The sequence below is a fragment of the Rhinoraja longicauda genome, chromosome 17 (genome assembly GCF_053455715.1).
Source record: "Rhinoraja longicauda isolate Sanriku21f chromosome 17, sRhiLon1.1, whole genome shotgun sequence".
NCBI lineage: Eukaryota > Metazoa > Chordata > Chondrichthyes > Rajiformes > Arhynchobatidae > Rhinoraja > Rhinoraja longicauda.
Window position 1 is genome coordinate 23,464,851 of NC_135969.1, and position 15,592 is coordinate 23,480,442.

General features: G+C 44.2%; 1 protein-coding gene across 1 annotated transcript in view; it reads left to right on the forward strand.

Moving 5' to 3' along the window:
* Positions 1–15,592, forward strand: part of dock3 (dedicator of cytokinesis 3) — a 262,260-nt gene that overhangs the window by 44,323 nt on the left and 202,345 nt on the right. The window contains exon 2 of the mRNA XM_078413752.1: positions 3,973–4,056. Coding sequence (XP_078269878.1) covers positions 3,973–4,056 — 84 coding nt within the window. The remainder of the gene's footprint in view (positions 1–3,972; positions 4,057–15,592) is intronic.

The following is a 15,592-nucleotide window of genomic DNA, read 5'->3' on the forward strand; positions in this document are numbered from 1 at the left end:
GTGGCCTCACCAATGTCTTGTACAACTGTAACATGGCCTCTAAACTTCCCAGAGCCCTGCCTTTCACTGTGTAGGTCCTAGAAGTATTTAACAAATGATGTGCCTTAAGGATCAGTTCTTGGCACTGATTTATTTACTATTTATATTAATGGCCTAACAGAAGGAGCTGAGTGTAAGCCAGAATTCTAATATAGGTGGGCTAACATGTTGCGATGAGAATATTGGAACTTTGTAATAGAACACTGTGAGATTAAGTGAATGGGTGAAATAGATTTAATGTGGGAAAATGGAAGGTTGTGACTTTCGTTAAGAAGAATGGTTGAACACTGATTTTCAGCCACCCTCAATTCCAGAGCCTGGAATTTCATTGATTTTTCCAGACCAATAGAGGTCACGTGATAATGAAACAACACTATACCCCTGTCCCACTAATGACACCCCTCCCGTGTCTCTAAAGCACCATGGAGTGCCAGAAACTTTAAAACAAAACAAATATAAAATGTAAACTGAATATGAATGGAATGATCTGCTGACCCACCCCCGGCTCCCACTGTCTCCCTGGCCATTTAGAGCCCCAACTTCCAACCCCACTCCCACTCGCAAGGTGCACCAGCGAACCCCTCGCACCTGCTGCTGTTTCTTGCTGTCGGCAGTGACTTTATCTGCTCCTCGCTACATCCCCGCCGCCTGCGTCTCCTGTCGTTCCGAATTTGCCAGTCAGCCTCTTCCCCCACCCCCCCCCCCCCTACTCTTCTCCCCCCACCACTACAGTCTTCTTCCCCAGAGTCGCTGACATACTCCACCTTCGAAGCAACAGCAGTGAGAGGGGAGGGAGCCCCACGGTGTCCGAGTGCATCTTGTCATTGACATCAGCCTGAATAAAGTGCTGTCCCCAGGGGCTACAACGTGAGCTGCAACAACAGGCGTGTGAACCAGTGAAGAAGGGTTTGCTGATGCAGAGAGTAAATTTACAGTAAATCCTCGTTATGACTGACCATCGAGGAGGGAGTGGTGTGCGTTATTGCCAATAACTGCAGATGATGATTAATTGACAAATGGACACAAAGTGTTGGAGTAATTCAGTGGGTCAGGATCTCTGGAGAACCTCTGGATTCATTGGGACCCTTTCTCAGATTGATTCAGTCGGTTGAGTTACTCCAGCACTTTGTACCTTTTCACTTTAAAACTGGCCGCCGATGCCACTGGTCTGCACCGGCAAGCCCTTCTTCACTGGTTCGCATAGTAGCCTCCAACAGATTACACTTTCTTCAGGCCGCTGCCAATGACAGGATGTGCTCGTCACCATGGGCCTCCCTCCGCTCTCACCTGTCGCTTCCAGGATGAAGTATGTCGGCATCTCCGGGAGAGAAGGAGGAGGCGACGGCATCGGTGGGGGGAGGGTGGGTGGGGGAATGTATGTGGCCAGATTGAGGGTATTCTGCTTGGGTAGTTTACAACACAAATGTATGAACATTGAGTTCTCCTATTTCTGCATAATATAAACATAGCACAAAAAGTAAGGAAATTTGTGTTTGGTAGATTATTTCTTTGTTGTAACAATGCTTCTTGGCAATAAATCTTATACCGTTGGAAAGCCTGTTTATTTCCCTTTTAAATGGTGCCACATTTGTAAGGAACATGCATTTGTGGGATGAGCAGCAGAGCTGAGTATATGGGTTGCGCCCATGAAAAATTTGCCAAATCTTCTCTGCCAATGTCAAACAACTTATTCTGCTGTTGCTATTGACTCTTGTTTTGAGCTTCAGGTACCCCCAGGTGCTGACAATCAGGTGCCTGATTGGCACCTGACTGGCAGCATCTGTGAGCATGGGCCCTGCTACAGTGGTCAGTAGGTGTCTGCTCCAAGAATCGGCATGCCACGTTTGACTGATCTGGATAGGGCCCGTGCGATAGGGCAACTTCAAGCTGGTGTTCCGCAAAACCAAGTTGCGGCATTATTTGGAGTGAGCCCTAGTACCATCTCCAAAGTGAAGGCCAAGTTCCATATAACGGGGGATGTCAGGGACAGGCCGCGAAGTGGGCGTCCCAAGAAGACGACACCCGAAGAAGACCGTTTCCTCATCCTGTCAGCACTTAGGATCCGTAGGCTGTCTTCTACAGATTTGCAGTCAAGGTTTGCAGGACGATATGGCCGACGGCTCTCTGCCCAGACAATTCGGAACAGACTGCACGCAGCCGATCTCCGGTCTCATAGGGCTGCCAGGAGGCCTGCCATGACTGCCCTTCACCGTCAGGCCCGTTTGCGCTGGTGTCGGCAACACGTGCACTGGAACCTGAACATGTGGAGGAACGTTATGTTCAGCGATGAGTCCAGATTCTGCCTACGGCAGTTGGATCATAGGGTCAAAGTGTGGAGAAGACGCGGAGAACGCTATGCTGATTGCTGCACCGACCGATAGAGTAACATCTTTTGGTGGAGGCAGTGTGATGGTGTGGGGCGGCATCTCCCTCACTGGAAAAACGAGGCTTGTCATCATTGGAGGCAATCTCAATGCAGAGAGATATCGAGATGAGATTCTGCAACCAGTGGCAATCCCATATCTCCACAGTCTGGGACCGAACTCTATCCTCCAAGATGACAATGCTCGCCCCCACGGAGCAGGGTTTCTCAGAGACTACCTCCAGAATTTGGGAGTGGAGAGGATGGAATGGCCTGCCAGCAGTCCTGACCTCAACCCCATTGAACACTTGTGGGATCAGCTTGGGCGTGCTGTTCGTGCCAGAGTGACCAACACAACCACGTTGGCTGACTTGTGACAAATGCTGGTTGAAGAATGGGATGCCATCCCACAACAGTGTGTGACCAGGCTGGTGACCAGCATGAGGAGGAGGTGCCAGGCTGTTGTGGCTGTGTATGGTTCTTCCACACGCTACTGAGGCTCCTGTTTATTAAATGAATAAATTGTTAAATTGCCAATATGTCTTGTTTCTTCAGACTTCAATCATCCAATCCACCAAACAACACCGAACAAGAGTCAATGGCAGAATAAGCTGTTTGGCATTGGCAGAGAAGATTTGGCAGATTTTTCATGGGCGCAACCCACATACTCAGCTCTGCTGCTCATCCCACAAATGCATGTTCCTTACAAATGTGGCACCATTTAAAAGGGAAATAAACAGGCTTTCCAACGGTATAAGATTTATTGCCAAGAAGCATTGTTACAACAAAGAAATAATCTACCAAACACAAATTTCCTTACTTTTTGTGCTATGTTTATAATTGGTGATTGATTTCTTAAAAAATATTTTAGAATGGGAGGAAATGGCTCTGTGATGAAAGGGTTTGTGTATGGTGTCTTTTAATATTTTAACATTTGCAATGAAGTGGATTTAATGTGTGTTTACAGTGTAGATTCTGTGTTTCTGCATTAATTTTGTTAGGTTAATGAGAGAAACATGTTTTTGTAGTTTGTGAAGTTGTTTTTTCCCTTTAAAATAACAATGATGAGCATTTGTAAATGAACATATTTATTTATTTGATCATCTTCCTTTGAAGTCAGTTATTTTCCTATTTGTTATGAATATTATTGATTTATTGATGCTTATTGCAAATATTTTAAGTAAAAGTGTAAGTTTGATGCACATTATCCTGTCAGTGAAAGAATGTATTGATATTTTTGCAACACTTCTGTGCAGCAAAGTAACAAGAAGAATCAAATCGATAAACAGAAAATGATACGATTAATCTATTGGTGTAAAATAATTGAAATATTTTTTAAAAGGGTAGACTGCAGACCATCCTATGCTAACAGCAGAGACTGGATTGTTCATTGCAACTGAGAAAATCCCTTGATTTGAACAGAATTGTATGGAGAACAGAAATTACTGCTTCCCACTCGTAGGCCCAAAACTACACACTAGGGTGTTAATGTGGGAATGAGGTAAAGAGCAGGTGGCTTTGGTTTGAATAACAATACTAATACTAAATGTCACTTTCTGATTTTTTTTTAGTGATATGCAGCTTTCGTGCTTCAGTGCCGCAAGGGCTTGTGCTGGAAATTGGAGAAACTGTTCAGATTTTGGAAAAATGTGAAGGTAAGATTATCTGAATACACTATATTTGTGGGGGTTTTTTTTGGCAAATGGGTGTTTAAAACAAAAGTATAAGCATTTCCTAAGTATTAGGTGTCTGTCATGTAGTGGCAAAAGTTGAATTTAATTTGCATCTTCAGAATTTCCCAATAACGCCCGTAAAATTGTTACTCACTTCAAAGATGTAATTTATTATATCAAGCCATAGTCAAGTCAACAGCTTCATGTCGACTGAATTCTGAACTTTCACTGACAGGCCTGTATTCAATCTTTAATTGCTCTTGAAAATATTGGTGAGCCACTTGATTGAACTTGGTCCATTCTTTCCATTCAAAGGTATTCTTTCAGTTCCGTTGGGTAGTTTTGTTATTTAAACCCAGCAACAATGTATTTTAAAGTCAGGATGGAATGTGATTTAGAGGATATATTTTTAGTGGCAATGTTCCTTCAAGTGTCTGCCCTTGCCTTTCTAAGTAGTCTTTAGATGTGCTGTGGGGGAAACCTTGGGTGGACCTTGCTATCGTGTATCATATAGTTGACATTGCAGGCTTGTGTGGTTGTGCTGTTTAAAACAATAAATGTTTATGACGATGACTAAGGTGCTAATCAAGCAAGCTCCTTTGTCCGGGACGATATCAAGTTGATTAAATGTTAAGCAGATCCAGACAAGTGGAAATCATTTCACCAATGTTTCATAGAATGTTTTTAGGGTGCCAGGAAATGAGTTAGTCAATGTAGGATGCCCAGCCTCTGTTCTTCTATAGATCTTTAATCATAAAGAGAATCAAGAGATATGAGAATAGTGCAGGAAAGTGGACTTGAGCAAGCTTGGTAAGTTATAATTTTAACAAATGTTCAAACAGAAAATGGGGAGAATGTCATTTTCTTGTTCCTGTTTCTTCTGGTTTAACATAGTTTCGGAGTCTGCTCTGAAAACTCCAATATTATGCATTTAATCCAGTTGCTTCAGGGCAAAGGTGACCAGGATGTTGATGATTAAATACTTGACAATATATAATATAAGAAAATAACTGCAGATGCTGGTACAAATCGAAGGTATTTATTCACAAAATGCTGGAGTAACCCAGCAGGTCAGGCAGCATCTCAGGAGAGAAGGAATGGGTGACGTTTCGGGTCGAGACCCTTCTTCAGACAGATGTCAGGGGGGTGGGACAAAGGAAGGATATAGGTGGAGACAGGAAGATAGAGGGAGATCTGGGAAGGAGGAGGGGAAGAGAGGGACAGAGGAACTATCTAAAGTTGGAGAAGTCGATGTTCATACCACTGGGCTGCAAGCTGCCCAGGCGAAATATGAGGTGCTGTTCCTCCAATTTCCGGTGGGCCTCACTATGGCACTGGAGGAGGCCCATGACAGAAAGGTCAGACTGGGAATGGGAGGGGGAGTTGAAGTGCTCGGCCACCGGGAGACCAGTTTGGCCAACGCGGACCGATCGCAGGTGTTGAGCGAAGCGATCGCCGAGCTTGCGCTTGGTTTCGCCGATGTAAATAAGTTGACAATGGTAATGCCATTGAATATCAAGGACAGGTTATTGTTTGGCAAGCGTGAAAGTGAACATTACTTGTTACTTATCAATCTTTGTTTGAATCCAACTTGTTTTAGTATTTTAACTTTCAAATTTGCTTTGGAAATGTTGTGTTACCCAATCTGTGCATTTGCCTTTTCAGAGATGCATGTCCCATATATGACTCTTTTAAAATACTACAGTATTTTTTGCTTGAAACCAAAGACTTTTAGTTTTTTTTCCTGAATACAGCCGTCATACACAGCTCATAATCCTCCGACATTTTCGCAGCTCCAACGGGATCCCACCACTAGCCACATCTTCCCATCCCCACCCCTTTCTGCTTTCCACAGAGACCGTTCCCTTAGCAACTCCCTAGTTAACATCCTTTCCAACCCAAACCACCCCCTCCCTAGGCACCTTCCCCTATGGAGATGCAACTCCTTCCTCGACTCTGTCCAGGGACCCTGACAGTTCTTTCAGATGAGGCAGGTTCACTTGCACCTCCTTCAACCTTATCTACTGTATCCACTGTTACATGTGTGGACTCCTATATATATCGGCAAGACCAAGCGCAGGCTCGGCGATCGTTTCGCTGAACACCTTCACTCAGTCTACCTCGGCCTATGTGATCTCCCGGTTGCCAAACCACTAACTCCCCAACCCATTCCCATTCTGACATTTCTGTCCTGGGCCTCCTCTATTGTCAGAATGAGGTCAGATGTAAATAGGAGGAACAGCATCTCATATTTCATCAGGCAGTATCTCTGGAGAACCTAGATAGGTGACATTTCAGGTCGGGACCCTTCTTCAGACTGATTGTAGTAGGGGGAGCAAAGCTGGAGGTGGGACAAAATCTGGCAAATAATAGGTAGATACAGGTGAGGGGGGTTTGATTGGCAGATGGTTAGACAATGGCAGAGATGAAGACATAAGTGGTAGTCTTGGTGAGTAGAGATGTGAAATGTGAAGTCAGAGAAAGGGATATAAGTGGAAGTGAATGGGGGAAAGTGAATGAGGGGAGGGATAGTGGATGAAATGGGTGTGTATCCACGTGGGGCACAGGGAAGAGTGGGGTAAAAGGGTGTGATTGTTTGGTAGTTGCCTAAAATTGGAGAATTTACTGTTCATACCGTTGGGTTATGCCACCCAAGTGGAATACGAGGTACTGTTTCACCAGTTTGTCTGTGGCTTCGCTCTGGTAACAGAGGAGGTCCAGGACAGAAAGGTCAGTATGAAAATGGGAAGGGGAGTTAAAATGGTTAGCAACCGCAAGATTTAGAAGGCATTGGTGGACTGAGTGGTTTTGTTCGCCGAAACAGACGCTTAGTCTATGCTTGGTCTAGCCAATGTAAAAGAGGCCACATTTGGTGCATCAAATGCAATAGATGAGGTTAAGGGAGGTACATATGAACCTCTATTGCACCTGGAAGGGCTGATGGGATCCCTGAATGGATGGGAGGGAATAGGTATAAGGACAGGTGTTACATCTCTTGTGATTGCAAGGGATAAAAAAAACCTGGGAAGGGTGATTTGGGTGGGAAGGGATAAGTGAACCAAGGAGTTGCATAGGGGACGGTTTCTGTGGAAAGTAAGGGGTGGGGATAAAACGATGTGGATGGTGGTGGGATCACATTTAAGGTGGCAGAAAGGTCCAAAAATAATGTGTTGGATGGGGTGAAAGGTACGGACCAGGGGAAGTCTATCCCGGTTCCATCCGGGGGGAGGGGTAGCGAGCGCAGAATTATGCGATACAGAAGGGAAGCAAGTGAGAGATCCATCTATGACAGCAGGAGTGAAACCACATTGAAGAATGTTCCTGAACCGAAACATCTCCTATTCATGTCCTCCAGAGATGCTGCCAGACTCGCTGAGTTATTCCATCACTTTGTGTTTTTTTCTGAGTCCATATCTATTCCTCTATATCGTGCTGGCTATTGGAAGGCCTCTAGTGTAATCCCATTAGATTAATCTAGCTTTCTTATGTTTGAGCTCTACCCATACTTCCTTGGTGGATGATACCACACCAGTATGTCCTTTCTGAGTGCAGCTGTGACATTCTCCCTGATTATTCAAATAACCTCCACCTTTTACCTCCCTGTATATCACATCTGAAACATGAAACTCTGGAACATTGGCTGTCAGTCCTGCCCCTCTCACAACCAAGTCTCTGTAGTGGTCATTAGTACCAATATGAACCACGACCTCTGGCTGTTCACCCTCCATTCTCAGATTTGGAAAAAAAAAGATATATATTAGCAAAATATGATTTGTATGAGAATCGTTTTGGTGGCGTTACAGAATGGGTGGTGTGTAGCATATGAATCACCAGGTAGTCTGTTGGCCTTAAAAGAAACAAAAAAAGAAGGAAAAAACAAATCCAGCGAATTGAGAAAAAATTATTTATTACCTTTTTTTAACCAGACATTTAAAGAAGATGAGGGATTTTCAACATTTTCCCCATCTCCCAAATTAGTGAACTGCTTACCCAAAGCTCTTGGTTTAAATTCCTCTAATTTAGGTTTCGAACCATCCATCTTTCTTGACTAACTAGATGCCCATACATTATTCTTCAAAATATTCCCATTTGGGACTGCAAACCTGCTCTGCTATTCAACAAGATCAAGGATGAACTGCCTCAGGCACAATTTTTTTGCTGTGCCTTCCTCGTGGCAATCATTCCCTGATCCTTCAAATCTTTATATATCTCCACTTTAAATGCCCCCAATGATCTGACTATCACAACGCTCCAGGATAGAGAATTCCAAAGATTTACCACCCTCTGTGAGAAGTTTCGACACACCATGTTTTAATAACTGACCCCTTTTCTTGTAATTTTGTCCACTTACCTTTCCATTCTTCACTCTTCCACTATTTTCACAATATCTCCCCTAAAAATATTTATTTCAATAAGAGCATCCACCATTCTTCTCAACTTCAAAACTAAAGATCTAACTTCTTTAACCTCTCTTGTAAGGACAATCATTTCCTCCCAAGAAGTTACCTAGACTCATCACAATCTTTTTTTTTCTGTTGGATTTGTGTGCTATCTTCCTTAATGTCTGTCTTTTTTCTTCTATTTCATCAGAAAATGTTGTGAAAATTTAATCAGTTAGGAACATCTGTATGGAACATGTTTATGTTTCACATCAAAGACCCTTATTCAGTTCTAGACATAGTAGAGATAAGCTGCATTTAGAAAAGAACAAAACATATGGTGAAGAAGGAATAAAGGAAAACATACTCACTGAAAATGAAATGGTATGATATGAGTTCATAGGAAGAAGAAAAGGTTTTTTGATATGACCAAAGGAAACAATAAATGGAATAAAGGAAATACCAAACACGGAATATATGAAAATTGAAAAGGACATTGGTGGAAACAGCATACAGACCAGGCAGATAAATAAATCTACAGTAAGGCAGAATATTTGTGCTGTGAAGAGGGTGGCCAAATATTTGTTGATGGATGTTCCACTATATTCTTAGATTGAGTGGAAATTGGAACTAAATAATACCTATGGTTTACGCAGTAACACTTTAGATAATGTTTATTACATCTGCTTTTTAAAGGACAAAGGATTTTTAAAATCGGTGGGAAGAAGTTAGAGTAGCAGTTTCAGTGTGCTAATCGTGGAGGCGGGACATTAGAGTGAAGCAGACGTCCCATAGGCTTAGCTGGAGATAGTTTGCAGCAGCTAAAAGGAAGGCAGAAAGTCGTTGGGAGTATTTCTGCTGTAAATACTGAAGGCAGAGGGAGAAGAGAAATCTTACTGCAAATAAGAATCTGCTTTTTAAAGAACAAAGGATTTAAAAATCGGCGGGAAGATATTAGAGTAGCAGTTTCAGAGTGCTAATCGTGGAAGCAGGACATGAGAGTGAAACAGGTGTCCAATAGGCTCAGCTGGAGATAGTTTGCAGCTGCTAAAAAGGAAGGCAGACTGGCAGAGCGGCCTGTTGGGAATGTCCATGTTGAGGGTAAGTGCCGTGTGAAGAAAAGTGCATCTTGAGGCTTTGGCTCGAGGGGCTTCTGATGGAAGGGCTGAGGAGAGAGGAGTGGACCTGCAAGACCTAGAGCAACAGCAAGTAGGAAGCCATGAAGAATTGTGAGATATGCAAAGGAGACATGCAGGATCACATGAAGTGCTGCAGCTGCATTATGTGGGAGCTGGTGGACCTTGGTCAATCATGGTGATCACATCTGCAGCAAATGCTGGTTGGTTGAAGAACTAAGACTGAAGATGGACGACCTGGAGTCTGAGCTTCAAACGCTGGAGTCCATCAGTGACGGGGAGAATTACCTGGACACTGTATATCTGGAGGCAGTTACACCCGTTAGAATAACTGCTTCCAATGTGGTTCTTGGTGGCGTGGAGGGTGTGATTGCTGGTGAGGCAGGCAGGGGAACAGAGGTGAGGACTGAATTAGAGGACTGTAGGATGAGCAATCTGACCAGGGCACCGTGGTTCAGGACACCATTCGACAGGGAACAGGGAAGAAAAATGGAGTTGCCATTGGGGATAGTATAGTTAGGGGCATTGACACTGTTCTTTGTCACGAGGATCGAGAGTCCTGAAGGCTGTGTTGCCTGTCTGGTGCCCGGGTTCAGGACTCATCTGACCTGCAGAGGAACTTAAAGTGGGAGGGGAAAGATCCAGTCATCGTGTCCATGTGGGTACCAATGACGTAGGTAGAATGAGGAAAGACGTTCTGTTAAAGGAATTTGAGCAGCTAGGTACCAAATTGAAAAGCAGAACCAAGAAGTTAATAATCTCTGGATTGCTAACTGAGCCACGTACAAATTGGCATAGGGTTGAGAGGATAACAGAGTTGAATGCGTGGCTCAAAGACTGATGTGGAAGAAGTGGTTTTGAATTTGTAGGACATTGGCCCCAATATTGGGAAAGGAGGGAACTGTTCCGAGGGGACGGACTCCATTTGAACCCGACTGGAACCAGACTCCTAGCAAACTGTATAACTAGGGCTGTAGATAGAGCTTTAAACTAAAGAGTGGGGGAGGCAGCAAATTGGAAGCGTAAGGGTGGAGTTAAAGGGAAAGAAAATGTTACAGAAGTCTCGCAAATTAACGGGACGGAAAGTTCAAGAAGGGGTAAGATAGTAAGGTCGGGTAAAATCGGAACTGGTGTGAGAAGTGAGGTGAATACCAAATTAAAGGTGTTGTATTTGAATGCATAAGAAACAAAGTGGATGATCTTGTAGCACAGTTAGAGATTGTTAGGTATGATGTGGGAATTACAAAGACATGGCTGCAAGGGGATCGGAGCTGGGAGCTAAATATTCAGGATTATACGTCATATCGGAATAACAGGAAGGTGGGGAGAAGAGGTGGGGTAGCTCTGTGGTTAAGAATGAAATTCAGTCCTTCGTGAGGGGTGACATAGGATCAATAGACAATAGACAATAGACAATAGGTGCAGGAGTAGGCCATTCAGCCCTTCGAGCCAGCACCGCCATTCAATGCGATCATGGCTGATCACTCTCAATCAGTACCCCGTTCCTGCCTTCTCCCCATACCCCCTCACTCCGCTATCCTTAAGAGCTGAGAAATTATAAGGGTAAAAGGACCCAAATGGGAGTTATTTACAGGCCCCCAAACAGTAGCCAGGAGAAAGGGTACAGTTACATCAAGAGATAAAATTTGCATGTAAAAAAGGCAATGCTACGGTGGTCAGGGAGGATTTCATTATGCAGGATTTCATTATTTCAGTATGCAGGCTGGGAAAATCAGATTGGTACTGGACCCCAAGAAAGGGAATTTGTAGAGTGCCTCCGAGATGGATTTTTTGAGCAGCTTGTAGTGGAGCCTACCAGGGAAAAGGCAATTTTGGGTTTAGTGTTATGTAATGAACCGGATTTGATAAGGGAACTCAAGGTAAAGGAACCATCTGTCGAACTATCTGTCCATGGGAGAAGCATGGGGGAAGAGAGAAGAATTTTCTTGCCTTCCATCACAGTGAGGGGGTGCCTGGAGGAGTCACTGTGATGGATGTTTGTGTTAAAATTGTGTGTCTTGTGTCTTTTACTCTGTACTGTTGTGGCTGCATGGCAAATGATTTTTGTTCAATTCATTTTGAATGACAATAAAGGCATATTATTATTATTATTATTATTATTATTATTATTATTATTATTATTATTATTATTATTATTATTATTATTATTATTATTATTATTATTATTATTATTATTATTATTATTATTATTATTATTATTATTATTATTATTATTATTATTATGTAGCGACCAGAACATGATAAGTTTTAATCTGCAATTTGAGAGGGAGAAGATGAAATTGGATGTGTCGGTATTGCAGCTGTGCAAAGGGGACTACAGAGACATGAGGGAGGAGCTGGCCAAAGTTGACTGGAAAGGGACCCTAGCAGGGATGACGGTAGAACAGCAATAATAATAATAATAATAATAATAATACATTTTATTTATATAGCGCTTTTCATATACTCAAAGACGCTTTACAGAGATTTTGAGAACATAGGGAAATTAATAAATAGATAAATAAGTAAATAAATAAATGAACAGAGAAAGGAGACAGTAGGTGAGGTGACCTTCAGTGGTTGAAGGCAGTACTGAACAGGTGAGACTTCAGCGATGTTTTGAATGTGGTGAGTGTGGGGGAGTCTCTAACGGTTTGGGGTAGTGAGTTCCATAGGGTGGGAGCAGCGATGGAGAAAGCCCTGTCCCCCCAGGATCTGAGTTTAGTCCGGATGTGGGGGGATAGGAGATTGGCAGCGGCAGAGCGGAGGGTGCAGGTCAAGTCAAGTCAAGTCAATTTTATTTGTATAGCACATTTAAAAACAACCCACGTTGACCAAAGTGCTGTACATTTGATTAGGTTCCAATAGAAAAAAAAATGAAAACATACAGTAGCACGCAAACAGTTCACAGCGCCTCCTCAATGAGCCTCAAACGCTAGGGAGTAGAAATATGTTTTGAGCCTGGACTTAAAGGAGTCGATGGAGGGGGCAGTTCTGATCGGGAGAGGGATGCTGTTCCACAGTCTAGGAGCTGCAACCGCAAAAGCGCGGTCACCCCTGAGTTTAAGCCTAGACCGTGGGATAGTGAATAGCCCCAAGTCGGCCGATCTGAGGGACCTGGAGTTAGAGAGGGGGGTTAGAAGATTTTTGATGTGGGGGGGGAGTGTCCATTTATGGCTTTATACGTGAATAGGAGGAGCTTGAAGTTGATTCTGTACCGTACAGGGAGCCAGTGGAGAGAGGCCAGAATCGGGGTGATGTGGTCCCTTTTACGGGTACCCGTCAGGAGTCTCGCTGCGGCGTTTTGGACCAGTTGCAGGCGGGACAGGGAAGATTGGCTGATCCCAGTGTATAGGGAGTTGCAGTAGTCTAGGCGGGAGGAAATGAAAGCGTGAATGATTTTTTCTGTGTCGTCGAATTTGAGGAAAGGTTTGATTTTAGCTATGGTTCGAAGTTGGAAGAAGCTGGCTTTTACCACAGCGTTGACTTGCTTATCAAATTTTAATGCAGAGTCAAATATCATGCCGAGGTTTTTGACATGCGGTTTGACTAGGCAGGATAGGCTTCCAAGACTGCCTGTTATCAATTTGATGGAGTCGGGGGGGGCCGAATAGGATGACCTCAGACTTGCTCTCATTTAATTGGAGGAAGTTCTGTGCCATCCAACATTTTATGTCCTCAAGGCAGTGTGAGAGGCTGTTTAAATTTGACTGGTTGTTGGGTTTCAGGGGGAGGTAAAGCTGAGTGTCATCGGCATAGCAGTGGAAAGAAATGCCGTGCCTTTGAATGATTTGGCCAAGGGGGAGCATGTATAGAGAAAAGAGAATGGGGCCTAGGATTGAGCCTTGTGGAACTCCGCAGGAGAGGCTAGCTGGAGCAGAGGAATAACTGCCTATGTTGATGGCGAAACTCCTATCTTTGAGGTACGAAGCGAACCAGCTCAGGGCAGTGCCATCAATGCCAACCGCGTACCGGAGACGGTCAATAAGGATGGTGTGGTCCACTGTATCGAATGCTGCGCTGAGGTCGAGAAGGAGCAGGATTGCACAGTCGCCGGTGTCGATGGCGAGAAGCAGGTCATTGTGTTCCTTCAACAAGGCAGACTCTGTGCTGTGGTGGGCTCTGAAACCTGACTGGAAACTTTCCAGGATGGTGTTTTGGTGCAGGTAGGGCACTAATTGGTTAAGGATTGCCTTTTCAAGGACTTTTGACAGGAATGGCAGTTTGGAAATGGGTCTGTAGTTGCTAGGCAAGGTGGGGTCTAGGTTAGGTTTTTTCAGTAGGGGCTGGACCACCGCGTGCTTGAAACTGGTTGGAACAGTGCCAGTGGCCAGAGAACTGTTGATAATAGAGAGGATGCTGGGACCAGCTATTGCAATGACATCTTTCAGAAGGGCAGTGGGGGCAGGATCAAGGGGGCAGGTTGCAGGTTTCATAGCGGAGATAAGCTTTGCAAGGGAGGATAGAGTGACGGGTTGGAAGCAGTCCAATTTAGATGAACAGACTAGTGAGACAGCTAGGTCACGGGTGGGAGGGGAAATGTTCATTCTAATATTCTCAACTTTGTTGGTGAAAAATTTAGCGAATTCTTCGCACTTAGCAGGGGACCCAACTAAGCTGGTACTGGGGGCGGGACATATGACAGAGGTAATTGTTCTAAATAGGACCTTGGAGTTATGAGAGTTTTTGGAAATAAGGTCGGAGAAGTATTGTGCTCTAGCAGACTTTACTGCTTCCTGGTATTTGAGAAGATTGTTTCTCAGAATTTCGAAGGAAATTTGAAGCTTGTCACATTTCCATCTCCTTTCTGATTTTCTGCACTCCCTTCTTAGGGCTTTGGTGGTGTCATTGAGCCACGGCCGACCTTTGGGCTTAGGCTTTTTCATTTTAAGGGGAGCGATAGAATCCAGGATGGAAGAGCAAGTGATATTAAATAAAGAGGCGAGATCCTCAGTGCTGAGATGGGGGGGAGAGGCCTCAATAGTGCAGATGTTGGGGGCAGCTGTGAGAGCCTCGGAGAATTTACTGGCAGTCAATGAATTTATGTCGCGGGAGTAGCGAACAGGGAGATGAGATTTTGCGGGAGATAAAGGCAGAGATGCGTCAAAAATGATAGCGCTGTGGTCCGATAGACAGGCTTCAGTAGTTTCAATGTTGTTGATTGGGAATCCGGACGATAACACTAGGTCGAGAGTATGGCCTAACTTGTGAGTGGGTCCCGTGGTGTGAAGAGTCAGATTGAAGGACTCAACCAGGTGCATAAATTCACTCACAAGAGGCTTAGTGGGACAGCAAACATGAATATTAAAGTCACCAAGAATCATGATCCGGTCAGGTGGGAGTGTGCCTGTGGAGGAGGTCGGTCAGGTAGGATGGGGCCAGGTTATGGAGGGCTTTGTAGGTTATGAGGAGGATTTTGTACTGGATTCTCTGGGGGATGGGGAGCCAGTGGAGTTTATAAAGGACGGGGGTGATATGGTCACGGATCGAGGTGTGTGTGAGTAGACGGGCAGCGGAGTTTTGAATGTATTGAAGTTTATTGATGATTTTTGAGGGTGCGCCATAGAGGAGGCTGTTGCAGTAGTCCAGACGGGAGGTGATGAAGGCGTGGATGAGGGTTTCTGCAGCTGTGGAGGAGAGGGATGGACGGAGACGGGCAATGTTTTTGAGGTGGAAGAAGGCTGTCTTTGTGATGTGTTTGATGTGTTTGTCGAAGGAGAGGGTTTGATCAAGGATGATTCCAAGATTCCGGATGTGAGGTGAGGTGGATACTGGGAGACCATCAATGTTGAGGATGAAGTTTTGGGTGGATTTGGTGAGCATTTTTGGACCAATGATGATGATTTCAGATTTGTTGCAATTGAGTTTGAGGAAGTTTGATTGAAGCCAAGATTTTATTTCAGTAATGCAGTTTGTCAGTGTAGAGTGTGTGGTGGAGGAGATTGACTTGGTGGAGATGAGGAGCTGGATATCATCGGCGAAGCAGTGGAAGTTGAGACCATG